The 26,847-nt window shown below is 37.1% G+C and overlaps 1 protein-coding gene across 1 annotated transcript in view; it reads left to right on the top strand.

Moving 5' to 3' along the window:
• Window positions 1–26,847, top strand: part of ANO4 (anoctamin 4) — a 97,091-nt gene that overhangs the window by 25,172 nt on the left and 45,072 nt on the right. The window contains exons 4-8 of the mRNA XM_063308111.1: window positions 5,608–5,768; window positions 10,123–10,144; window positions 12,768–12,905; window positions 20,950–21,086; window positions 23,077–23,235. Of these exons, the coding sequence (XP_063164181.1) occupies window positions 5,608–5,768; window positions 10,123–10,144; window positions 12,768–12,905; window positions 20,950–21,086; window positions 23,077–23,235 (617 nt within the window). The remainder of the gene's footprint in view (window positions 1–5,607; window positions 5,769–10,122; window positions 10,145–12,767; window positions 12,906–20,949; window positions 21,087–23,076; window positions 23,236–26,847) is intronic.

Below are 26,847 nucleotides of genomic sequence, written 5' to 3'. Positions count from 1 at the left end.
AACTACTAAAAGACTGGATGGGCTTCTTCAATATGCATCAACAAGCAGAGTAGGCATCAGCAGAAACTGAAGTTTTGTCCCCAGCAATACAGAGCTGGCACTGTATTTCCTTTGTGGAAGAAAGAATTGCAGGAGTGCCCACAAGGGACTTAGTTTGGTACTAGAGATTGCAATCATGACTTAATATTCATTAAAGCATATAGGATTAAGGCTTTGCCAAACAGCCACTCTTCCTTGGCCGTATTCCCAAAGTTAGAATACATGCAAATACATCCAGGCCAATATGACGCTAATATGGAAATTAAGAGTGTAGCCAGCATTCTAGCCTGTTTATATCTTCAATGAACATAGGTATTTTTGCTGAAAAGTAGAGGTTCTACTGCATAGATTTACTGCAGACCATTAGTATCATAAATACTTATTTACTTCTAGCCTTTTGTACTGGTCTCTGTACAAGAAATTCCTTGAGGTCCTAATGTTAGCTTTTCCTCTTTCTTTATCCATAATGTAATTGGGGAGAGCAGTATACAACATTGCTAATGCAGCATCTTTTCCAATAATTGCACACCTATTTTGATTAGGTTCGGCATAGTACAAAATGACATATTTTGGATATTTGGGTATAATCTCAACTAATTCTAACATTTACTTAAGATGTTAAGTAATTTTGAAAATATTTTCTTTTGCTTTTAATAATGGGGTCTAGAAATAATATACACAGACCTTCCACTATAATCCTGTGCAAAATTATTTTATGTCCCATTGAACATATGGGACTTAACTCTGGAGAAAAAGTACAGAGAAGAGCTCTTTCAGTAACAGAATGAGTTAACAGTTGCTTGTATGCATGTTATGAAAACCAGATTGTTTACTTATTTCATAAATGGAGAATTTTTATCCAATATCTGCTTGGAAATGCTTCAACTGAAATCAATCTTTGGAAGATTTATATTGCATATATTGCAATATAGTATAATAGAAATTAATGTTATCAACTCTTGAATAAATTATGAAGACAATTAACTGCTGTTTTAGAATGTTGGCATCATCCTGTACAATGACAATTCTGCAAATAGCATCTGTTTTTACCTTTATGGTTTATGGATCCATGGCTCTTTTGCTTAATTGGCTGAATTTGAGCCAAAATCTTACTTTTAAGGGATCTTAAACAAGCTGAAATGTGATATGTTGCTTATGAGATTACAGTTTTAATTTGACAGGCTTTACTTATACAGCTAATATAAAACTTGATTTCTGATATCCAGGTATGCTTCTCAGCATGTTAAATATTCAGTAGCTGAACATAAACTTAGTTCTACATTTAACAGTGAAGATTAATTCAGTAACTTTTCATTCTAAGTATAGAATAGTACTGTAAAAATATTGGGGAGCTACCTCTGAAACCTGCATTTATATGTCTGCTTTCTCCTTCATTAATGTCAAAGATGACACATCTCTAGACAGTGTCTAGAAACTCTTTACAATGCTCCTTACAGCCAACTCTGGTAGCTCTCCAGCTGTGGTGCACAGAGGCCAGATTTCCAATTATACCCCCCCACCCCAGCTTCTAACACTTTTTGTAATATTTATTGAAAGTTTTAACAGCAATATTAAGACTAATACAAACTAAAATAAAAAAGGAAATAAAAGAAAAAGCTAAAAGTGCAATAAGAAAAAAAGTAAAAGAAAGTAGAAAAAAGAGAAAGATATAAAGATATAAAGAAGTGGCTTCAAATATTTTTCACATCAGTTATAAGTACAATTATATTTTGACCTCTCTCTCTAAAGTTACACCCAGGGTCTAACACTTAATGTGCTGTAACACATGTCCTTCAGCAAAAGCTGATATAGTCCCAAATACCTGATCAACTGGGAAGGTTTGACCATACCAAAAATGTATATATGCAACTTGGAAGGGACCTGAGGGAGCAACTTTGAAGTACCTGCCACTGAACATCTTAGACAAAGGCATTTTCCTCTATTTCCCATCCTTTCCTTTTTTCTCTCTCTCTTGTTCCAAAGCATATTAATCTCAGAAGTCCTCAGCAATAGTGCTGAAATTAGAGGAAAAATGCTGACAAAAGTATTGGGGGTGCTAAAAAAAACTTGATTTGGATACCATAAAACATGATAAATACATAACAGCTGAGCTGAGTAGAGCAAGGCTGCAAAGTGGGCAGGCTGGCAAAGTTTTTCGTTTTAGGAGAGATTACTTCTTTGCTTTGCTTTTATGTGGTAAACCTATTCTAGAATGTACACTACAGTTTTCATTAATTTTTCTCCTCTGAATAGCTATTGTTATGATGATGATGATGATGATGATGATGATGATGATGATGATGATGCAATTGCACAACTGAAATTTGGTGGTGTGTTCAGACAGGGCTCTAGGGGCTACAAAGCTAAACATAGATAATATTTACTCTAGAAGATACTTTCTAAAAACCCTTTCTAACTGTATATCTGGGTATAATTGTTACAAGATTTCAATATGTAAAAGAGGCAAGAATGACAAAATTCATGGACAACATTGCTACAGAGATAACAAATACAGACAGACAGGCAACTTCTGTAAAATGTAACCACATTTTCTGGGGCTAGAAAAATAGGAAACATTCCTATTAAATCCTGCTAGATTTCTTTACAAGTCATTTTATTAGCGGACTGAATAATTGTACAGGAGAATAATGCTTGTAAGTTAGGATCCTCTCCAGGGGCCATATGTCAGCACATGGAGGGAATCTCCTCAGAGCTAAATGAGGCCTTGATTTGCCACCTTCCCCTTTCTCACTGCAAGTAACTAAAGCAATCAGCAAGCAAGACCATCCACAGAATGGGAGGACTGTGTGTAGCATCTTCTTCTCTAAGCCTTGTTCCATGATTTAAGATTCACATTCAAGAATTGGAAATGTTGACAAGTGCAAATTAAGATAATAAAACTTGATTGAGGAAAATGGGAGAAATTGAGAAATTGTCTGAATTTGTTTTGATTTAAAAACTCAGAGTGCAGGTATGCTTCAATGCCTTCTACTCAGCCTAAGGAAAATTATGGTATATACTTCATTTCCCCACTTTTTAAATCAATTTTATCATTCAAGATGGCCAACAATAAATGAATGGAGCCAAATGCTAATCCAAAGGGAGTATATTCCAGATTTCAGGAATGGTGCTGTCTTACCTATAGAGGTCCCTAATCAAAAAATCTAGTTTTAGATCTAGCAGTTGGCTTGGTTGGTGGCATACAAAATCCTTTTTTGGAACAGGTTGTTCCCCTTAAAGCTTTGAATTCATATTGGATTCTTACACATATCTATAATCTATATTTAATGTAAAAAAGAAATAAGCTATGATTTCCGATACATTATTTTACTAAAATAAGGGTTTATTACAAATTAAGTCAGATAAACAGCAATATAGCAGTAATAAGGCTTTATGAAGAGCAACAATACTTAATACAAAGATTAACAATACTTATTCATGATCGTACTTTAAGGACAATAGTCTTGGTTATGATTCAGTTTTCCTACTTAGCAAGTGAACCTGTTTTTGTCTATGCAGGAATTGTATGCAGTTAGAGCAGTATTTTTCAACCTTGGCAACTTTAATTGTCAATTGGGGAATTCTGGGAGTTGAAGTCCATGCATCTTAAAGTTGCCAAAGTTGAGAAACACTGATTTAGGAGGTAGTAATCTGTCCAGTATTCATGTTTTATATCTCCAGTGAGAGGAGATGGGTGGTGACAAATTTGATAAATAAATAAATAAATAATATATCTACCATTTCTCCTATTACCCTCCTTTGTTTCAAGTTAAAGAGCCTTGATTGCTGTAGTTCTTCTTCATAAGGGAGCTGTTTCAGTCCTCTAAACATTTTTTTCATTTTTGTATCTTTTTTAGGCCTATATATCTCTTGGTCACCACTCAGCCCTAAATCTAGACCATTTCTGTAAATTAAAAAAAACACTGTTTGTTGCCCTTCCCCTGCACCTCCTTTAGTCATTGCCAATTAATTTCTCCTTTCTACCTCCTGTTTTTTAAGTAATTTGCCAGTTCACAAAAACATCCATCTTTTTATTCCATTACAGCTGAATTTGCTTAAGAGCCTTAGGAAGTCTTTGTTCAGGTTTTTAAAACCCCAAGCATGCAAAGTCTATTGGATTGTCCTTGTTTCAAAGATGCTTAGTTAGCACTTAGTTCTCTTTAACTGCTCTATGAGCCAAATGAGTCCAGGCCAAATATACAAGGCCAGCTATTCTCCATTTATTCTCTAAAGAGCAATGTACTAGAACCAGATTTGTTGTCGATTTCCAAAATGGTCAATTTTGTTCCTATTAACCAGTGCAGATATTTTAAGTATAGGCTTCATAGGATTCCATTGTTACCAGTTTCCTAGTACCGGCTTCCCCAGCCCATAGAGTTTTGGTGAGAATAATGGGATTTGTAGTCAAAGACATCCAGCATCCTTACCTTGGTAGGGCTGATGTCAAAGGTGAATGAAAGTATAAATTCCATTTTTAATTTACATCAATAGATTTGTCGCTCCCTTAAGAAATATTATTGTAAATTGTTTTCCATTATTTAATATAGTATAGTTTGACATCTCTCCTCCATTAAAGCATTAAAATGCTTTAGATAAATTAAAAGTACTTTCATCCAAGCTGCCTGATTCATTTAAGAGCTGAAAAATGTTTGTCCCTGAATGTCAATAAATATATAATAAAGTGTGGAGGAAAGCTAAGATCTCCTCTGTGACTACCTGTGGTGCTGTTTCTTTTTAAAGAAGTGACAATTTATCATTAATATCCTCAGGCATTGAAATAGATATTTTTAAAATATATATATAGCATTTCTAATAGCCAATATCAATAAGGTAGCAGTTAGTTAATTTTATTCAGGAAGACATTTTGAAATCAAAGTATTAGCAAGGAAGGGATAAAAGGTATATAGAATTATTAACTATGATCATTGCTGATTTTTTATTATTGCAATAAATTTTATTTGATAACTATGGTCATAAATAAGGTGAGTGAATACAGTGAGACAGTGATTTAGTTTTGAAGGTAAAAAGTTAAAGAAGGTCATTAATGAAATTCACATGCTCCTTTTCAGGACTTTTCCTCCAATATAGATAAATTATCCCCCTGCCGTCTTTTAAAATCACTAGGAGGGCAATCGTAAGATATAAGGCAGTTGGCCCCTTCTGCTTCCCACAAACTCTGAAAAAGAGACAGGGTCCTGTACCTTTAATGTTTGCATGGATGTGGGAATTTTATCAGCTGCAAATAAACTCTTGTTATTGTGCCTGTTTTCCATCACCTTTTTTACATATTGAAGAGAGATTTTGCTTGGTAGCATTAGGAGCTATTCATCTGGAAGTACCCTAAGAGCCTTCAGAAAGAGATGATACTTAAGTACCATATACCTACTTAATATATTGCAGCTGTAATTCTTAAAGTTACAAACTTTCAGGCCTAAATTATGTATCCAGATTAGCATAAAATTTACACATTTCTTTGACATTTTTCATTTGAGATTCTACACCAAAATTTGTAATACATTTATTCAAAGTTTGCTTCCTATAAAATTTTATCTTTTCCTTTATTGGTAGGTAAAAGCTTATGTATTCATGGGGCTGAGAATTGTGTGCAGTTCTACCACAGGAGGAGTACAGCAAGTAAATGGTTATTACAACATCCATCTGTGGTTAGGCATTCTTCATTTCCGCAAGTCAAAAGGTCGATAAACATGGAAGCTTCCTCTTCTGGATTTGTTACATCATCAATTTCTCATCACCCAGGTATTTAGTTCTATTGTTTTCCTTAGTGCTTTACAAAAATTATCCCTGCTATGAAATATTTAGAGCGTCTATCAAATCTCCATAGAATTAATCTCTAGATCAGTTAATAGACTGATGTTCTTTTTTTTAACTACACTTATTTGCAATTGCCATAGTAATTGATAATCAGAGCAAGAACAGAAATGGTTGGAAGAGTTTAGAGAAATTGAGATATTTCATTTTTTTTTCTAAGATTCCCTATTATCACCATCCAGTATAGTTATGCTTTTATATTTTTTAAAAAATGCCAAAAAAGCTATATTTCTTCTCTCATACAAACAGATTAGATAATTTTAAGTTTATCTGTATATTATATCTGTAATATACAGATAAACTCACATTTATCTAATTTATAGAGGTAATCACTTGTTTCTCAGGCAGTATGAATAAGCCAGCACTGGCTTGATTAAAGATGTTTCAGAAGGACTTTCACACCAGTGAGGACACCAGTAGCTGCTGGGAATCTTTTTAAAAATGTCATTCTGGCCATTCTGTGAGTTACTGAGCAGAAACAGCTTCTTTTTTTATTTTTTCTTTCATGATCACTTTCAAATCATTGACACTCAAAATATTCATAAGCATCCATTGTGTAGTTATTAGAGAGTGTTCTTAGTCTAAAGGTTCAAATCTATGTAGAAATAACTAAATTACTCCCTCATACCTATACCCATATGGTTTCAAGTAAGTAAAGAACATTGCCTTTCCTAGTTATATCTTTCACCCTGTGGTTATTGTCCAGGTGACTGATGACTACCAGGCATGCAGAGCCAACAGAAGATGTAGCCAAGAGGCAGAAAAACATTGATAGTATTTATAAGTTGCCATTTGGCCCAGAAAGGGGTCACAACATGACTGAATCCGAAGTTTTAGAATGATTGAAATCTAAATTTAAGAACATGAGTCCAAAACAGAGGGCAATGAATAAGTTAGACCTATAAATAAGCCTCAGTTTTAAAAAAATGTTCTTAAGGATTAAAAGCATAGTTCCTATATTTCAAAATAAGATTGTGAAGAGTACAGTGCTTCTAGCTACCTTTGCCTATGAAGCAGGGGGTATTTTCTAAAAGTGTGTTTTGGGTTCAGTGAAATCCCAAACTGAATTGCACAGACTTACACACATTCAAGAAATGTCTGAATCAAAATGAACCTTGTCCAAAGTCAATCAAATCTAAATCTGAAGCCTCCTGAAGTCTCATTAGGAGTCCTGTTTGCAAAAACTGATACGTTTATTTCTAAGCATTCCATTTAACAACAGTTTCAGACTGGGGAGAGGAGCCTAGGGCATGAGGAAGTTTTGTTTTGTAAATGATAGCGTCTGATCACAGTCATAATTATAGGAAAAGATTATCAATCCTTTCTTCCTAGAGCATTTTGCTGGAGCCAGTGAAAAGTATAAGGCTTAAGTTTTGGGTATTTGTATGGAACTGTTGAAGGTTTCGTTCGTTTGCTACTGTTTACTCCCCATGCTCTGTTGTATTACATTTTCCATGATTTTACTGTCAATAGAGGGGGGGGGGGAACCTTATAATGCCCTAGCCTTTATCTTTCTGAAATTTTCTAAGTTACTTGTCTAAAGAGTAGTCTATGATGTCACCTTATTCATGCATATAGCCCTGCCCCACCCCAAAATGTACAGGGAAGGGGAAACAAGTCATTCCTTTACGCCAAATTTGAATTTCCCGCATCCCTTTTATATTGATTCTTTTGACATTTTAACTGATTTATACAGTTGCCATTGTTCAGTTGTTTCTGACTCATAACAACCTGATGGACATCATTTCACCAGGACTGTCTGTCAGTAACTGCATCTTTGAGCTCTTGTATGCTCTTGCTTGTGTCATCATTGATAATATTCTATCTATCTCTTTTTCAATTGCCTTGGATTTTTCCAAGGATCAGGATCTCCTCCAATGACTCACTTGCCCTCACATTAGGCTCCCAAAATGTTTAATCTTTAGCTTTATTATTAGTACTTCCATTGATCAGTCTGGTTTTACTGTACTTCATCTAATATTGAATTATTTGCTCTTCTTGTCCAACAATTCTCAACAATTTTCTACAGCACCACAGTCCAAAGGCATCAACTCTTTTTTATTCAGCCTTTGGATGGTCCAGCTTTCAGAGCTGTATGTTACAACTGGGAAAATTGGGCAACCTCTACTTTGTGTGACATTTTCATAGCATTGCCTATAACATAAGGGGATAAGTATATATTGCAGGAGAGCAGGGAACCTCTCAAGCTGAAAAAGTTTACAGAAAATACTTGAACATACTTAAATCAAACTTGGAGACACTAAAAGATGGGTCAACTTGGCTGCTGATTTCATCCAACTTTTGCATATTTCATAATGCCATTATGATTTTAAACATCAAATTTAAAAGATAGCTAGCTTAAGAAGTCCTGATGTGGGCAGCATTCCCATTGGTCAAGTCTTGCATATACAGTAGGTGTTGGGGACTAAAGCCCTGGGGGAAACCCACCTCCTCAGTTGCTAGGGGACATGCTGCAGGTATGAACTGTAAAGAAGACAGAGAAAGGAGGGAAACAGAGAGAAATGTTGCCACATTTAGCCCATGCTGCAAAATGTGCATTTTCAACTGTGTTGAAAGTTGTATGGCTAGGGGGACACATTGCTGTTAGAATGCTGGAAAGTCAAGTGTATGGTTAGCAGGAACTGAAAGCATATTTTAATGGAGCACCTGAATATGAAAACTGTTAGTTTCAATGTAATAAAGTTTTGAATTCAGCATTTGGATGGAATGCCTATTCCAAAGCTTGCTATATTTTATCTCATTAAAAAAAGTACATTTCTTTGTCTTTGGCAATGAACTATTTCTCACCCCATGCCCACTTCATAAGCAAAACAGTGATAGTATTGTGTTACAACACTCCTACAAAATAAGAATTATTAAAGGACGTTATGCTTTGAGCATTCCTAATGTATAGGAGTGCTCACAACAACTGCTAACAACTAATAACAGAATATGATATATTCTACCATTAGAGCTTTTTATAAGAGATTTGAGAGAGAAATTTTTTTACTTCGTTTACATCTTTTGGTAGCAACAGAATTGTTACCAAACACTGTTTATGCAAAAACTGTTCCTTGCAGTGAAAGTAATGCAAATAGAGTTTTCTTTATTAATTTTTCAACATAAAGAGAGCATAATTTATTTAGCAGCTGCACTACAATTAGCTGTAGAGTTTTCCTTATCCATTCCTTTAGTAAGCCCTAATGTCTCTAGGAATTTAACCAGCAGGGTAACTATGAAAGCAATAGCTGCGTCTCAGCCTGTGTATCTGCCTGCACCTAATAGTCAAAGCTTAGATTTCAAGCAGCCAACATTGTTACAGCTGTTGATGGATATCTCTTTCATGATTTTACTGCTATCTGAGCTAATGGCCCGGAGTGAATCTGGTATCAATAAGTTCAATACATCAATTATGCATTGTGTGAAATAATACTTCCTTTTGTTTCTTTTGAACCTCCTGCCAATCAATTTAATTGAGTAAAGTGATTTCTAGCATGATGGAGAAAAAATATACCTTATTTCTCAATATATTTTAAATCTATAGTCATCCAATATTTCCCTTGCTAAAATGAGACACTTTTGCTTTCTTTTATAAGATAGTGGTTACAATGATTATTTTGTTATCATGTTTGTGTCTTCCTAATGCTGGGACATGATACTAGAAAAACTGTGACTAGAGCTAAAATCATTTTTTTAATGTCATAGGTTGCTTTTATTTGCAAACCTTTTCTTAGTAGACAAGAAATACATAATTGCATTTCTTTCTCTTTTTTATGTTTTGTTGTTGTAGCTATAGAGTCCATTAGAACATGGTGAAGGTAGAAAGATGTTTAGCCCTCAGTATTTTCTACACTAAAATTTTCCTGCTACTTACCCTAAGGAAATTATTTACTATACTTAATTGCTATAAATTATAGTTATTTATTATACTTAACTGTTGGGACTCTCAACTTAAAGAGAAGCTCCTTCAGACCATTAAATATATATCTCTACCTATTCTGCATTGCCTCAACCAAGGCCATCTACATTGTCTGGGTTCATGTATCGTAATGTAGTTAATTTGATTCATGGCTTAATTATTATACAGTATATGAATTCAATTCTTATGCCTTATCTAACAAATTATAGTTGAAACTGTTGGAAATCCTGGCAAATCCAGCATGTGTCCTAACAGCCAGGAACCACGCTGAGACAAGGAATAGGTCTCTAGTGTTTTATTACTGCTACATAACAGAGAATCCTAACAAACTGAAGAAGCATGGGAAAACCCAGACATATAAACCCCAAAGACTAAGGCGGGCCCGATCTGTGTCTCTTTGAATGGCCACCTAATTCCTCAGTACTACGCATGTGCTTAACAGCCTGGATGGGAGCCCCCTGCTCGCCATTCTCACTCATGACAGCATGCCTCATTAGCATATGGATAGTTGCTCTAGGATGCAAGCTCTCCATGCTTCTGAGGGAGCTGTTTGTTGCCACTCCCACTTCCTCTTCCTCTCTTCCTCCTTTTTCCACCAGGAGCTAAGCACACAGCTGTGTGCTGCTCCATATCTCTGGGTGCCATGTGGTGGGCCTGGAATTTCCATTTTCTTGCATGCAGCTCTCAGCTGCTGTAGGGCTAAGAGATCACCAAGTATAGCTAAAGAACAGAAGAAACAAGGAACTTCATTTTCCACCAAAGATGAATGTAACTGAACTAAAAAATAAAGTCAGTAAGACTCTTTTTACTTTACTTTTGAACCTACTCTGTCTAAGCGTGTGATTCTTTATGCTTGGGAGGGCTAAGTGTGTAAGATCAATAACCTGTGTTTCTCTGACGTGTTCATTGAAGCTATTTAAGATAATATTCTTTTTCTATGCACAGCTTTTCAGCTGTGTTAAGCTCTGCTCCATTAGGTGGTTCTAGCAGGCCACTAATGGCTTCAGAAACAAGCCATGACCTCAGCTGCAGGTTTCAGATATCATACCATCATATAGAAAACTTTACCTTTTTGCTGCTATCCCTGGTAGTCATGCATATTTTTTCAGCCTTAATCTGGTAGACCTAATACTGGACATGGTTATGCTTCTACATACTGCTGGTGGAGTGAGGTCGGGTTCCATTTTTGACTGTATTAGTTTGTTTTAATTTCCCAGTGCACTTGTGTACTTTATAAAACTATTAGTACATTTGGGGTACAATTTATAAAACCTATAATCACAAAATGAATCTGCATAATGCTTCATGGAACATGGATCACTTAATGTAGAGAATATAAAATGCCAATGCTAAAGCTTTATTGTGGTTTGTCTTTAAAATAAGAATTCTAAACTTCTGAAAAGCTACTTTGAAGCTGGAGCCCTTAAACCTGCAGCTTCACTCCCTAGTCTCAATCTAAACACAGGAGGGTAGAAGATCCAGGAGCCTGCAAGTTAACTCTTGACTCTTAAGTGAGTGGCCTACCAGAACATGGAAACTCTTTTAAGTACACCATAATTCTAAGCTACTACCATCCTTCAACAAGTGACAAAGAGTGGAATTGGGAGGGGGAGGAAGTTAGAAGTTTCTTTGTCCCCAGGAAGTCTTGGTTTAAAGTTCTCAGAGAAGCAAGGAGGACAAGAAACAGATATTGTCTGATTGGTCCTACGATTCAGGCTCTGTGCCTAAAAACCATGAGAAAACTGGAATCAGAAAGATAACATTGGCAAGGAAAGCAGAGAGCAGTTACGCCAGGATATTTGACTTATTTTCTGTGCTGCCTTTACACAACTGTGTAGCTCATTTTTTGTTTCTATCCTTTATCCCTTTATCTCTTTGTTTGGTCAAATTAATGAGTGCTAGTTTGTTATGCGGATCTCAGCCTCATGTAATATTGCAATTAACCTTTCTTTGTTGTCTTTCTTCAAAATCTGTTGCTTGTTACTACTTCAGTGTTAAATCTGCACTAGAGTTATACAACTACAAGTAGTGTGTGGAGATCCAGGGATGAATTTGGCAAGCTTGTGTGGGCAATAGTGACAGACACCTCACTTCCTTCCCAGCAGTATCCATAGATCCAAAGAGACCAAAATGATCACAGGCACACAATGCTGTATACTTGCAAATATAGCAACATTTGTGTGATGCTTGCGTCATCATCCCCCCTCCCCTTGGTTGATGCCAATGCTCTTCCTTGCTACAAATATATATTAGGAATATTTCAGTCTTCAGTTTTCACAACTTTGGTATGCAATTTATTTATGCCTAAATTAAAACCTGATTAGATTTATGTGGTATTACAATATGTGTGCTGTAATAAACCTTTTTAACTTAAATTGTTAAAACTGCACATGTGAAACGGGGATTTACCAATAACACGTTTTGTAAAATGAGTTATTTAGCCTCTGTTATGTTTTGTAAAATATTGTTAAGCAGTACAATTTTCACTGATACAAAATAATCTCTTTAATGTATATTGCAATGCTGCATTTTGTATATGTTTGGCAAACCGAAGCTAAACAATATTAGCTGGCTGAAGTGATGTGCTTTGAAACTGCAATTTGATTTACAAATGCAGGTAGACAAATATTTTGTCACTTTCAAAGTAGATGAGTGAAAATAAGGGTCTATGGAGGGGCAAGGAGGGCAAATGACAACATGCATGTAATGACATCATACAAATTCCATGACTTAGGTACTCACATTAGAGGTTATGACACAAGTTAATAATCATGGCATTTGTGTCATGACCTAATTTCACACATCGTTTTGATTCATAGAAACTGCTGGGAGTGAGAAATACATTGTAATTTGATTCATGTGTTTTTGGACTGATATTTCCCTGCACTATACAGAAAAATATATATACAACAATAGTAGTTGCTGCCATGGTATCTTTCCCACTCATTGCTGTTGCAGTCACTACTAAATTGTTGCAAACTCCACCCAATCTCTTCAATTTCTTTAGATAGAAGACAGCAGTATCATGGTCGTGAGCTGGAAACACAAATACCCATAAGGCCTGATGCTGAGAAGACACATGTAGACTTTTCAGAAATTTTTAATGCAATACAAGAAAGTAAGTTACTTTGTGAATCTTAATTATATAATATGTGCTTATATACTGTATGTGATCTGAAAAATGAGCTTGAGTGGTTAAAATTATGGGAGTTGAAGGATGCTTCTTGTATTTAAGCCTGACCAAAAGGTGAATGTCTGGAAAAGACTTCTAGGGGTAAGAGTGAAATATTAAACTGTTAGAAATACAGTAGTTCACTTGCTAAACAGAGATGTTGTTGCTTTCTCTTTTTTTATATAAGAATGTTATTAAACTTGAAACAAAGATAAAAACTACAAAAAAGCAAAAAACTACAAAAAAAAGAAGAAAGAATTTTAAAGATTATATACAGACATGACTTCCAACTTTCAACAAGAATATCCAGCAATTTCCATAATCAATCCCTTACTCTCTATCAAACCAAGATCACATTATTTCTATAAATCCTTCCATTAGCACATATACTGTACAAGTCACTAATGCAATTGCTTTTTCCCCTTATATATAATATATATATACACACACACACACACACGCACGCACGCACACGTATATGTATATGTATATATAAATTTCTAAATCAACTTCCCTGCCCTATAGGACAACATCCATTTAATTATTTCTTCCTACCACTATTCTATATATTTCTGTCCACTATAATAAGAATCAAATGATAAAAATACATAAATTGTCTGCTTTTATAACTACTAATACTACAACAATCCTAACCCTATTAAACCTAAGAGCCCAAGAATTATTATTATATCTTATAGATACCTTATCAATCTTACAAATCAATCAAACCTTAAAGAAAGTCCAGTAAATCTTAACCCTAGTCAGTAAAAAGAAATCATAATAGTCTCATTATCAATCCAGTTATACATTCTTAATTTTTTACCCCACTTCAAAATATACCAGGGCATTTACATATCTCCCTATTACGGATAAGGCATTTTTATTACAAAAATCAAATAGCCCAATTGCCCCCCTTTAAAACTCAGACTTCTCAGCAAAAAAACTCCCACGAAACATATTCTCTTCTCTCCCATAACAATCCCTCATAAAGCCATAACATTTTCCCAGAAAAACAACTCTAATCTGCAGCTCAGACTGTTGCTTTAACCCCTTCAGCACCAAAAAGTAGTCTTTACCTGGCATTACTTCAGTCTCACTGACAACAGAAACATCTCCATCTTTGCCAAAATCTTCATCTTCCTCCATAACCTCTTCAGCCAGATGACACACTTTAGAAATAATCTCTTCCCCAGTGTCCTGAATATTCTGCAGAATAGTTTGACAGCACTCTGAAAAGATCTCTTTGAAGGACTGCTTATGCTTGCAATGGAACTCTGAAAAATCCTCTTTGAAATCTTCCATGTTTCAGGCAGTAGATTATAGCACCTCCTAGATACTTGACTAGCATAGATAGGAGTTATGAGTTAATGCAAAATTTCCAAGTGAAATTGAAACAGGAAACAATGTACTAACAAGCAGGTCCTAGGGAAAATGAATAGAAAGCTGAAGATTTAAAACAGCAAATCCAATGTGTAGGAAAATATTCAATCCTTCAAATTCAGTACAAAAATAATAACAGGAAGGCAATTATATATTCTCAGCCCTCCTTAATCTTTAAATGGGAAAACAAGCCAAAACTTTATAAATTTTAAAAAATTTAGTTCAGAAATAACAATAAGCACCAAGAGATTCTGCTTCTTCTTACTACAGAAAGCCTCTCTTAGGGTGTTGTTGTTGTTTATTTGTTTAGTTGCTTCCGACTCTTCGTGACTTCATGGACCAGCCCACACCAGAGCTTCCTGTCGGTCGTCAACACCCCCAGCTCCCCCAGGGACAAGTCCGTCACCTCTAGAATATCATCCATCCATCTTCCCCTTGGTCGTCCCCTCTTCCTTTTGCCCTCCACTCTCCCTAGCATCAGCATCTTCTCCAGGCTGTCCTGTCTTCTCATTATGTGGCCAAAGTATTTCAGTTTTGCCTTGAATATCCTTCCCTCAAGTGAGCAGTCTGGCTTTATTTCCTGGAGTATGGACTGGTTTGATCTTCTTGCGGTCCAAGGGACTCTCAGAATTTTCCTCCAACACCACAGTTCAAAAGCTCGATCTTCCTTCTCTCAGCCTTCCTTGTGGTCCAGCTCTCGCAGCCATATGTTACTACGGGGAACACCATTGCTTTAACTATGCGGGCCTTTGTTGTCAGTGTGATGTCTCTGCTCTTAACTATTTTATCGAGATTTGTCATTGCTCTTCTCCCAAGGATTAAGCGTCTTCTGATTTCCTGACTGTAGTCAGCATCTGCAGTAATCTTTGCACCTAGGAATACAAACTCTTTCACCGCTTCTACATTTTCTCCCTCTATTTGCCAGTTATCAATCAAGCTGGTTGCCATAATCTTGGTTTTTTTGAGGTTTAGCTGCAAACCAGCTTTTGCACTTTCTTCTTTCACCTTCATCATAAGGCTCCTCAGTTCCTCTTCACGTTCAGCCATCAAAGTGGTATCATCTGCATATCTGAGATTGTTAATGTTTCTTCCAGAGATTTTAACTCCAGCCTTGGATTCCTCAAGGCCAGCTTGTCGCATGATGTGTTCTGCGTACAAGTTGAACAGGTAGGGTGAGAGTATACAGCCCTGCCGTACTCCTTTCCCAATCTTAAACCAGTCCGTTGTTCCATGGTCTGTTCTTACTGTTGCTCCTTGGTCGTTATACAGATTCTTCAGGAGGCATACAAGATGACTTGGTATCCCCATACCACTAAGAACTTGCCACAATTTGTTATGGTCCACACAGTCAAAGGCTTTAGAATAGTCAATAAAACAGAAATAGATGTTTTTCTGAAACTCCCTGGCTTTTTCCATTATCCAGCGGATATTGGCAATTTGGTCCCTAGTTCCTCTGCCTTTTCTAAACCCAGCTTGTACATCTGGCAATTCTCGCTCCATGAACTGCTGAAGTCTACCTTGCAGGATCTTGAGCATTACCTTACTGGCATGTGAAATGAGTGCCACTGTTCGATAGTTTGAACATTCTTTAGTGTTTCCCTTTTTTGGTATGGGGATATAAGTTGATTTGTTCCAATCTGATGGCCATTCTTGTGTTTTCCAAATTTGCTGGCATATAGCATGCATTACCTTGACAGCATCATCTTGCAAGATTTTGAACAGTTCAGCTGGGATGCCATCGTCTCCTGCTGCCTTGTTATTAGCAATGCTTCTTAAGGCCCACTCAACCTCACTCTTCAGGATGTCTGGCTCTAGCTCACTGACCACACCGTCAAAGCTATCCCCGATATTGTTATCCTTCCTATACAGGTCTTCTGTATATTCTTGCCACCTTTTCTTGATCTCTTCTTCTTCTGTTAGGTCCTTGCCATCTTTGTTTTTGATCATGCCCATTTGTGCCTGGAATTTACCTCCGATGTTTCTAATTTTCTGGAAGAGGTCTCTTGTCCTTCCTATTCTATTGTCTTCTTCCACTTCCACGCACTGCTTGTTTAAAAATAATTCCTTATCTCTTCTGGCTAACCTCTGGAATTTTGCATTTAATTGGGCATATTTCCCCCTATCACTGTTCTCTTTTGCTTTCCTTCTTTCTTGGGCTACTTCTAGTGTCTCAGCAGACAGCCATTTTGCCTCCTTGGTTTTCTCTTTCTTTGGGATGTATTTTGTTGCTGCCTCCTGAATAATGCTGCGAACTTCTGTCCAGAGTTCTTCCGGGACCCTATCTACTAAGTCCAGTCCCTTAAATCTGTTCTTCACCGCCACTGCATATTTCTTAAGAATATTAGTGAGCTCATATCTAGCTGATCTGTGGGTCTTCCCTAATCTCTTTAGTCTGATCCTAAATTGTACAAGAAGAAGTTCGTGATCTGAACTACAGTCAGCTCCAGGTCTTGTTTTTACCGACTGTACAGATGTCCGCCACCTTTGGCTGCAAAGGATGTAGTCAATCTGATTTCGGTGTTGTCCATCTGGTGACGTCCGTGTATAAAGCCGTCTCTTAGGTTGTTGGAAGAGAGTGTTTGTTATGCAGAGTGAATTGTCTTGGCAAAATTCAGCCTGTGTCCTGCTTCGTTTTGTTCTCCCAGGCCATGCTTACCTGTAATTCCAGGTGTCATTTGACTGCCCACCTTAGCATTCCAGTCTCCTGTGATGAAAATAACATCTCTTTTAGGTGTGTTGTCCAGTAGGTGCTGCAGATCCTCATAGAACTGCTCTACTTCAGCTTCTTCAGCATTTGTGGTTGGGGCATATATTTGGATCACTGTGATGTTAGATGGCTTGCCCTGAATTCGAATTGAGATCATTCTGTCATTTTTTGGATTGTATCCAAGCACTGCTTTAGCCACTTTACTATTAATTATGAAGGCTACTCTATTTCTTCTGTGGTCCTCTTGTCCACAGTAGTAGATCTGGTGGTCATTTGATGTGAAGTGGCCCATTCCAGTCCATTTCAGTTCACTGACGCCCAAAATGTCTATCTTTAATCTTGACATCTCACCAATAACCACATCCAATTTGCCCTGGCTCATAGATCTTACATTCCAGGTTCCAATGGTGTGTTGATCCTTAGAACATCGGATTCGCCGTTCACCACCAGCACCGTCGGCCGGTAGCCGTCCTTTCGGCTTTGAGCTAGCTGCGTCATCACGTCTGGGGCTAGTTGAACTCATCCTCTGTTCCTCCCCAGTAGCATTTTGACCATCTTCTGACCTGGGGGTCTCATCTTCCGATGGTATACCAACATATCTCTGGTTGTACTGATCCATTTAGTTTTCACGGCAAGAATACTGGGGTGGGTTGCCATTACCTTCCCCAGGGATCGCATGTAGTCCGACCTCTCTGTCATGACCTTCCCGTCTTGGGTGGCCCTTCACGGTTTTAGCTCATGGCATCATTGAGGTGCTGAAGCTCCAGCACCACGACAAGGTAACGATCCTTTGCTGAAGTCTCTTAGGGTACAAAACTTTAAAAAAAAAAAAAAAGTAAATTTGGTGTTTTAGAAATGGAGTGGCTGGACTTACTGTCCCTTTAAGGGCTGCAACGTGGTTCGGAAATGGTGAAATCCCAGCCTCCCGGCAAAGTCTTACACATCAATTGTGTATGCTGTCCACAGTCTCCTGGTTGCAACTCACTGTCTGGAGGACGAATGGGTCAATTCCAAGCTTTTTCCTTGATCCAGAAAAAAGCTCTGGGCTACAGGAGAAACCAGCCTGAGCCTGGAAAAACTGCCACGATGCTAGTTCTGCCCACGGAACCCGCGGGCACAGTGGCTCAGTCCACCATATTCCCACTGGAAGCCCCATTGTTGCTTTCTCTCTTAAGATAGGGGTTGCAGCTATTATTTTGTTACCATCTTTTTATCTTCCTAATGCTGTGATGCAGTTCTAGAAAAACAGTGACCAGAATTAAAGGGATTTTTATGTCATAAAAAGGTAAAGGTTTCCCTTGACGTAAAGTCCAGTCGAATCCGACTCTAGGGGGCGGTGCTCATCTCCGTTTCTAAGCCTTGGAGCCGGCGTTGTCATAGACACTTCCGGGTCATGTGGCCAGCATGACGACTCGGAACGCCGTTACCTTCCCGCCGAAGCGGTACCTATCGATCTACTCACATTTGCATGTTTTCGAACTGCTAGGTGAGCAGGAGCTGGGATTAACAACGGGAGCTCACCCCGCCGCGCGGTTTCGAACCGCCGACCTTCTGATCGACAGCTCAGCGGTTTAACCCGCAGCGCCACCGCGTCCCTTTTTATGTCATAGGCTGCTGTTATTAAACCTTTTCTTAGTAGACCAGAGAGAGCCAGTTGGGTGTAGCAGTTAAGTCATCAGGTTAGAAACTGTGAGTTCTAGTCCCACCTTAGGCACGAAGCCAGCTGGGTGACCTTGGGCCAGTCAGTTTTCTCTCAGCCCCAGAAAGGAGGCAATGGCAAACCACTTCTGAAAAACCTTGCCAAGAAAACTGCAGGGACTTATCCAGGCAGTCTTAGAGAAGTGGACACAATTGAACAGATTAAAAAAAAACAACTAGACAAGTAATGAATAATAGCATTCCTTTTTTTAAAGGGTTTTTTTTTTGGAGCTATAGAGTCCATTAGACCATGATGCAAGTGAAAAGACATTTAGTCTTCAGTATACTCTTCAGTATACGCTATTTCTGCTACTGTTATAAATAATATAGTTATTTATTATACTTACGTGTTGGAACTCCCCAGCTTAAGGAGAAGGCCATTAAATATATATCTCTGCCTATTCTGTATTGCCTGAACCCAAAGCCATTTACATTGGATGGGTTTATGTATCATAATAAGTCATAATGTAGTTTGTTTGATTATGGTTAAGTATTATATCTGAATTCAGCCCTTCTGGCTTATCTAACGAATCGTGGTTGAAACAAGCCATTACGATGCATCAAACTCTTCCCAGAGAGCCATGCCAGACCATGCCTCAGCCAACTTCATAGGATCTGCACAACCAGGGTCCAAATCAATGTGAGCAATTTTATCTGACAGATGCTGTGAAAAATCCTCATAGCAGCACTCCTCTGCAAGGGCCAGGTTACGTTAAGAAGGGTGGCTGGATGGCGATTTGTGGATGCAGTAAGAGCAACAAAGTAATTCTGTCTTGATACTCTCATCACCACAGTGTAGTCCCTAACAAAGGCTCTTACAAATCCAGTCATATTTATTGCTCTCTGTATTCCTCCAGTGATATCCTAGGTGTCCCTTCTGCTATTTCATGTCCTAGAACCCATCCAAAAATCACCCTCTGGGATCCATGAACAGTGAGAAGCCAGATAGGCGTAATTCAGTCTAAGGCCATAGCTACCCTCTCATACCAAGTAGTCACTTAAGGCTTTCCTGAACTGTGCACCAGATCATTGGGATTTCCACCAGATCGCAGTTTTGGGTAATGAAGGAAAAGGTTTGGGAAGCACTGGTCTATAGTATACAATTGCTACTCTCTTTCCCCTTTTTCTTTTAATTTTGTGTTTTGCTTATAATGTTAACCGTTAGTATCATCTTATTATTTCTATATAACTTCAAAAGATATATATTACATTTGCTTTTTTTTCTGTTTACACCGTTATTATGTACTTATTGATACAATTATTATTGTTTAACAAAAACCCTTTCACATTATAAATCTAGTCATTTTTAGAAACAAAGACTAGTCCTTGGGACTAAATATTTACCTGGTACTGGCAAATAAATATCAATAGATATACCCCCTAGTATGAATAAGAGGACTAGACCTGACAAGTATTTATTAGAATTATATCCCACCTGTTTTTATACAAGACTCATTTTTCACTTTTCTGAAATAACTGGTGTATGTATATATATATACACCCCAAGCTGGCATTTTTCTGCAATAATTGTATACACATGAATAAACTTGAAGCAGATTAACTGGAGATGGGTTAAAAGTTTACCTGTAACAAATTAGGATCAACCCAACTTGATCATGAAAATAAGGCTATCATTTATTTGCTTGTTTTTGTTTCTTTCATGAATGAAAAATATAAATGTCTTGAAATATATCGTTTAAACAGAGTCAGTACAAGGTATTTATTAGCCAAATATAAAAGTTTGACACTATTTTGAGGTACAGTTTTAAAGCTTTTTTAAGAAAATAGGTTTATGTCTCATACTTCTTAGAAAATAACTAAATTATGTAGGGTGGACATAAAAATGAATAACAGACACTGGAATTCCTGTCAGATGTTAAGCAGCTACATAGTTGCCATGATTTATCATGGACTTAAAAACTGTACTGTAGGTCAAAACACAGAGCATGTATGTGTGAATCACTGTCACTTAGAAGATGCTCTGCTTGTTCACATAACATGATCTGTTGTAATAGACACAAATTATATAATTATTGCAAAGGCCGGCCTTGTCCTGTTCATTCCAGATATGTTGAGCAACCCCATGCCACATCTTTTTGCAGTTTTGAAAAGATTTGCAAAAGTTTTGAAGCACATACGGTAGCACATCTGATATTTTTATTACTTAAAGCACCAATGTCTTAATTCTTTGTCATTGCTTTTTAGTAGCTAAGGATGTCAATATTATCTTTGATGAATTAGAAGGAGTAACAAACTCTTCCAGAGATGATGAGTCTTTGCTTCACCATGGTAACTTGACTAGTACTTCAGATGATACTAGCAGACTGGAATCAATTGAAGAGGTAAGAAATTTCCTACAAATATTTTATTTAATTATTTTTCAAATTTATATAGCCGCCCATCTCACAAACATAGCGACTCTGGGCAGTGTACAAAAGAGCTAAAAACAATAAATACATTAAAAGATATTCAAAAATACCATACTAAAACAAAGAATAATAGATGAAGGGATGTTAAAAATAAGGGAGCCACCTCACTAGTTCACCCATCCCCTGGGGTCCCCAGGCCTGCTGGCATAACCAGGTCTTGAGTGACCTCTGGAAGCTCAACAGTGACGAGGCCAGCCTTACCTCAGGGGGGAGAAGATGCCACAGCCCAGGGGCCACAGAAGAAAAGGCCCACCACCTAGGGTCTGCCAAATGTAGCTCTCTAGGCGACCGAACATAACATAACATCTCTGCTGGATCTGGAAGGACAGGCAGATGAAATCAGGGAGAGGGGGTCCCTCAAATAACCCATGGGTTATTGCCATGAAGGGTTTTAAAGGTCAACACCACCACCTTGAATTGGACCAGAAACAAACTGGTAACCAGTGCAGCTCGCAAAGCAAAGGTGTAACATGTGTTCACCAGAAGCACACATAACTGCTTGTGCTTCTGCATTTTGCATCAGCTGAAGTTTCTGGATACTCTTCAAGGACAGCTCCATGTAGAATGCATTGCAGTAGTCTAACTGGGAGGTGACCAAGGCATGAGTGACTGTAAGTAGGTCCCACTTTAAGTGGAATGTAATATAGCTCTGAGTTAATAATGCTGTACTTCTCAATTTACTTCTCAGACAGAGCTGTACAGTAGGTTCAATATATTATAAAATCACAGTGTTTTTATCATTCTTATATCTTTCAGGTTATGTGCTGTATTACATTCCCAAACTCTCCAGGCAGCATAGCTAATTCTTGTGATGAAAATAAACATTTGCTATGATGTATGATTGACAGTCTAAAACAAAACAAGCATATTAAAGCAGTGCATAGAATGACAGATTATTTATTTATTTAAAACTTTATATGCAACCTACTAAAAATAAGATAACAAATGTAGAATAGTCACTTCTAATCATGAAAAGCATAACCTCCAGGAACAAAATAAAAGCCAGCATTCCTTTTACCTATCCTCCAAAGGCACGATAAGGAAAAACAGTATTTACCTGTTTCTGAAACACAAGTATGAAGGGAGCCATTCTAACTTCATGGGAAAAAGAATTCCAAAGGGGTACAAAGAAAGCTTGCCTCTGTGCTACCATTAATAAATGTTCCTTAGTACGAGCCTGGAAGATTCTACACAGAGGAAGCAATCCCATAGAGTTCAATGACCCAAGCCATAAAAAGCCTCGTAGGTAATGACTAGCACTTCAAATTGTACCTGAAAGCCTACTTCCAAAGGGTCTTCAGCCAGGCCATAGTATTTTGGACCAGTTTCAGTTCCCAAGTAGTCTTCAAAGGCAGTCCCAAGTAAAGCACATTACAACTGTGAGATGATAAGGGCATGAGTGACAGACAGAAGAGCATCCTGTTCAGAAACACCTGTATCAGGCATACCAAGTGTACCTGGGCAAAGTCTGTACAGACCATAGTTTCTACCTGCTATTCCAACAACAGCCATAAGTCCAAAAGAACCCATAGATCAGCTTCTTTTGGAAGAGTGCAATAGCTAAATATTGAATTATAATGGATCTAAGTTATTTTTTAAAAAAGAACTGTCTGGGCCACCATTGGGACAGAAAATATGACATTTTGGAAACATGTAATAGGCACGTTCAGAAAATAGCTGCAATAGGAAAGCCACTGTCTAGTTATCACAACTACATAGGGCATGATTATATGGAAGACTCTTAATGTGTTTTAATAAATCCTGTCGTTTTACTTTACATTACATGAGGGATATTCATATGTTTTGTGGTAGTTTTCAGATACTTTGTTCTAAAATCCTTTGCTTGCCAACACTGTTAAAGCCATTAGTGTTTTTTTGACAAATGTACTGACTGCCTTTACAGGATATACCAGGAAAAAACAAATCCAGCGGGCTATACTTCAGGGATGGAAAATGTCGGATTGACTATATCTTAGTGTATAGAAAATCTAACTTCCAAACAGACAAAAGAGAAGTATTTGAAAGAAATATCAGAGCAGAAGGACTTCAGATGGAAAAAGAGGTAGGGGGCTTGGAAGCAAAAGTATTTCCCTGCAATTTATAATATAATAGCTGATTTCAAGAGGGTCAGACGTTCAAGAAAATGTGCATTGACCTATATATTTGATTAAACACAATCTCGTGATTTAAGCAATAGCCTGATTCATCTCAAGTCTGATTCAGTGGCTTTCTGATTTGACTTAAACTTGATCCAAAATGAGGTCTGGAAAGTTAGATCTTTGAAACTTCAACTGAATATAATAACATGAAAGAAAATCTGATATGAAACAAAAACAAAGCAAAATAAAGTTATATCCAGGATCAGCCTTTGTCAATTTTCTCAAGAATCAGACTTTACATGGTAAAGACAAAAGCTGATTAATAAATAGATTAAGGCTGAATGGTTGCCTTCAAAAGCCCATGGACTCACTAGGTAGCCTTTGTAACCATACAATGTTCTGACTGCCTTCAGTTTTATGTTTTAGGAACTTATAATACTGTGAAAACTTTCAGGGTTGGGCAGACTACCTAAATTTTGCATGTAAGAGATGTAAATACTTGCAGTTTACATGTACTCAGTATAATCATTTCATGATCTTCTCAAACCTCCTTAGGTTTTGTTTTGTTTTGTTTTAAGAAAGGCACTCCCTTCAAAGTTTTCAATTACACTAGCCATCCATCTTTGGGATTCACCCAGGCTTAATAACTGCCTCCCTCTGTGTTTGAATGGCACAGCTTTGGTTATATAAAAATGTAATTAAAACAATAACCATGAAAGATGCAATTTTCTTTAGCATGAATGGTGGACAACAATATGCTTCAATATTTTTTTACCTTAAGTTTTAAGTAGAACTTTTCAGTCATATTCAACATTTTCTGTGTTAATGTATGATCTTGGATATAACTTTATTTTGCTTTAGTTTTGAATCATCATCTCCCAAGTTGTTTAAATTGGTGTTCTTACTCTATTTTAAATACAATTTATTTTGATCATTTTTTTTCTTCCTTATGCAATAGTAGTCAGCTGAACAAAAGGAGTTATTATTCATGAAGGGACCTTTCTTTGAGAGTTGCACTATTTTGGAGAATAGAGTCCCTTTTCATTCACAATTATTATTTCTGCACTAGCAATTTATAACATCAGTGATGAAGGTAGACTTTATATTGTCATCAATAATTGCCAGATAACACTATAAATTGCTAGTACTAAATGCTGGATATTATTTATTAACTGCTGGATGGCAACATAGAAAGATTAGTGATGGACATGAGTCTCAAGGTGACCGGATAGTGGTTTGATCATGACAGACTGGTGTTAATACTGTCAACCTTCAGATCACATGGGCTAGAAACCAGGAGGCTGAGAGTTCTAGTCCCGCCTTAGGCATGAAAGCCGGCTGGGTGACCTTGGGCCAGTCGCCCTCTCTCAGCCCAACTCACCTCACAGGGTGGTTGTTGTGGGGAAAATAGGAGCAGGAAGGAGTATTGGGTACGTTCACCACCTTGAGTTATTTATGAAAATAATAAAGGTGGGATAAAAAATTAAATAAATAAATAAATAAAATAATTGCTCTGAGGCAAAAAAACAAACAAACCAGATCTAGCATATGGCTTCCCACATGAGTTGGCATTGTGATAATTAGGTGTTGTACTTTCTTTCATCTGTTTTAAATCTTCTAATCACTTCATTAGATAACCAATGATCTTAGTGTTTTGAGAGGGAAAAAAATCTTGTCCATTTTGTCCATACCATTGTTGAATATTATACAACTTGATCATTACCCTATTCCTGGTCACCCTTATTCTAAGCTAAAGATTTCCAAATGTTCTATCCTTTCCTCATAACAACGATGCTGACCTGTTCCCCGATCATTTCATTTGCCCTATTGTGACCTCTTTCTAGTTCTTGTCCTTTTTCAAGTATGGTATTTGGAATTTTATATATTATTCCAGCTGCAGGTGTCCCTAGATCTTGATGTGGTTGTGGCAACTCTATGGAGTGGTCTAAAGAGTCTTCATTTTTAACTAATAAAGTCTGTGTGAGTCTCTCTCTAAAGATTGCTTGGAAACTGCAACTATGCTGTACACAACAACCTGCCATAGATTGTTGCCTTCTTAGAAAAGAACTTTCATCATCTGTATTCCATTATAGCCTCTAGAATATGCTGACCACACTTGTCTATTTGTGGTCTTCATAAATACAACATGAATTAGAACACATTAGAAAGTGTACTCAGTGCTTGATTCCAAGTTAGTGAATACTCCTTCTGGCCAGAGCATGAATGAATTTAATGTATTATAAAAAGCACACAAACATAAAACCAGTACCTAAGATACTATATGCTTTGTATTAAGCCAATGAACATTAACGTTATGGTTTTGTGTCTTGCTTTGTGAAAAATTTGTGTAATGGCTTATGTCTATGCACTTATAAACCTGAATGCACCTATAACTGCATGATAGCTAGATCATTCAGTAGTAAATCTGATCAAAAGAACAATACAGTATATATGATTTAAAACTACACACTTGGTTTTACTGTACTTTAATCTCCTTGTTCCAGTTAAGAGTCTGGGAGCAATGCAAAGCAAGCCAATATGCCTGTTTGGCTTCACTTTTGAAAACAGGAAGTAGTGGACATGATGCTTTGTGAAGCAGCTTTGAAAGGGTGCTTCATACAGACTTTCCTCACTGTTTCAACTCTTTGCACAGCCATATTGAATATGTAATAATTTCAACCGTGTTCTGAAATCAATTTATGATGAGGGAATTTTCAAGTTGGAAATCATAAAAACATTTTTACTATGCTAAATCACAAAAACATTTTTACTATGCTAAAGCTGATTTACAAGCATCATTACAAGCTCTCCAGTATTCTACAACTTGCAACCTTACCACCTTGCAGGAAGGTGGTTCTGAATGGGATTTTCATACATTTCATTAATGAGTCTGTGAATGAAACACTTGAAGTAGATTAGTCTTGGGTCTTAAAAGATTATTAAGGTTGATATTTTGTAGCCCTCAACACTCTTAATTATTTAACCATTTAAATTAAGAAAATATTTGAGAGTAATGTTTCAAATATTCTGTGATTTTTAAGCAATATATCAAAACTGTTTCACTCAATTTGTTCTGTGGGTGACTTTCAAAATATCCTGTTTAATTTTTCTAATGTTATCATATTCCTACTTTCTAAATAGTTTCCACACAAAAATAGACCTTTTCCTTGTTCACCGATGCTTTGGAATAATTTATCCAATTACTTGATGGAGTTTTTAAAGGTTAATGAAAGAACTCCAAGCAGCAAACAGCAATCTTGCAGAGTAGAAGCGTGAACCAAAAAAAGGAACTGGCAGCTTAAGCTTAATTATGTTCAGAAATAAGTTCAGTCTTCACACTGTAGTTAGATGAAGAGAATAGAGATAGCTTACTTTTATTCAGTAGATCTGGATACAGGTAGGTTCATAGTAGAAAGCACTTAATCATCACTGGTTCTTTGTAGACACTTTCTAAAGAGCAAGAGCTGCATCCTGTAGCAGCTCCTGCTGGCAAGTCCGCCAGAAGGGTAATGGAGATTGTTAATCCCCAAGCCCAAGAAGAAGGAGGAAATGGAAATCAGGTGACCCATGTGACA

Source organism: Candoia aspera, chromosome 7 (assembly GCF_035149785.1).
Source record: "Candoia aspera isolate rCanAsp1 chromosome 7, rCanAsp1.hap2, whole genome shotgun sequence".
Taxonomy (NCBI): domain Eukaryota; kingdom Metazoa; phylum Chordata; class Lepidosauria; order Squamata; family Boidae; genus Candoia; species Candoia aspera.
This window is presented reverse-complemented; position numbering and strand designations above follow the sequence as displayed.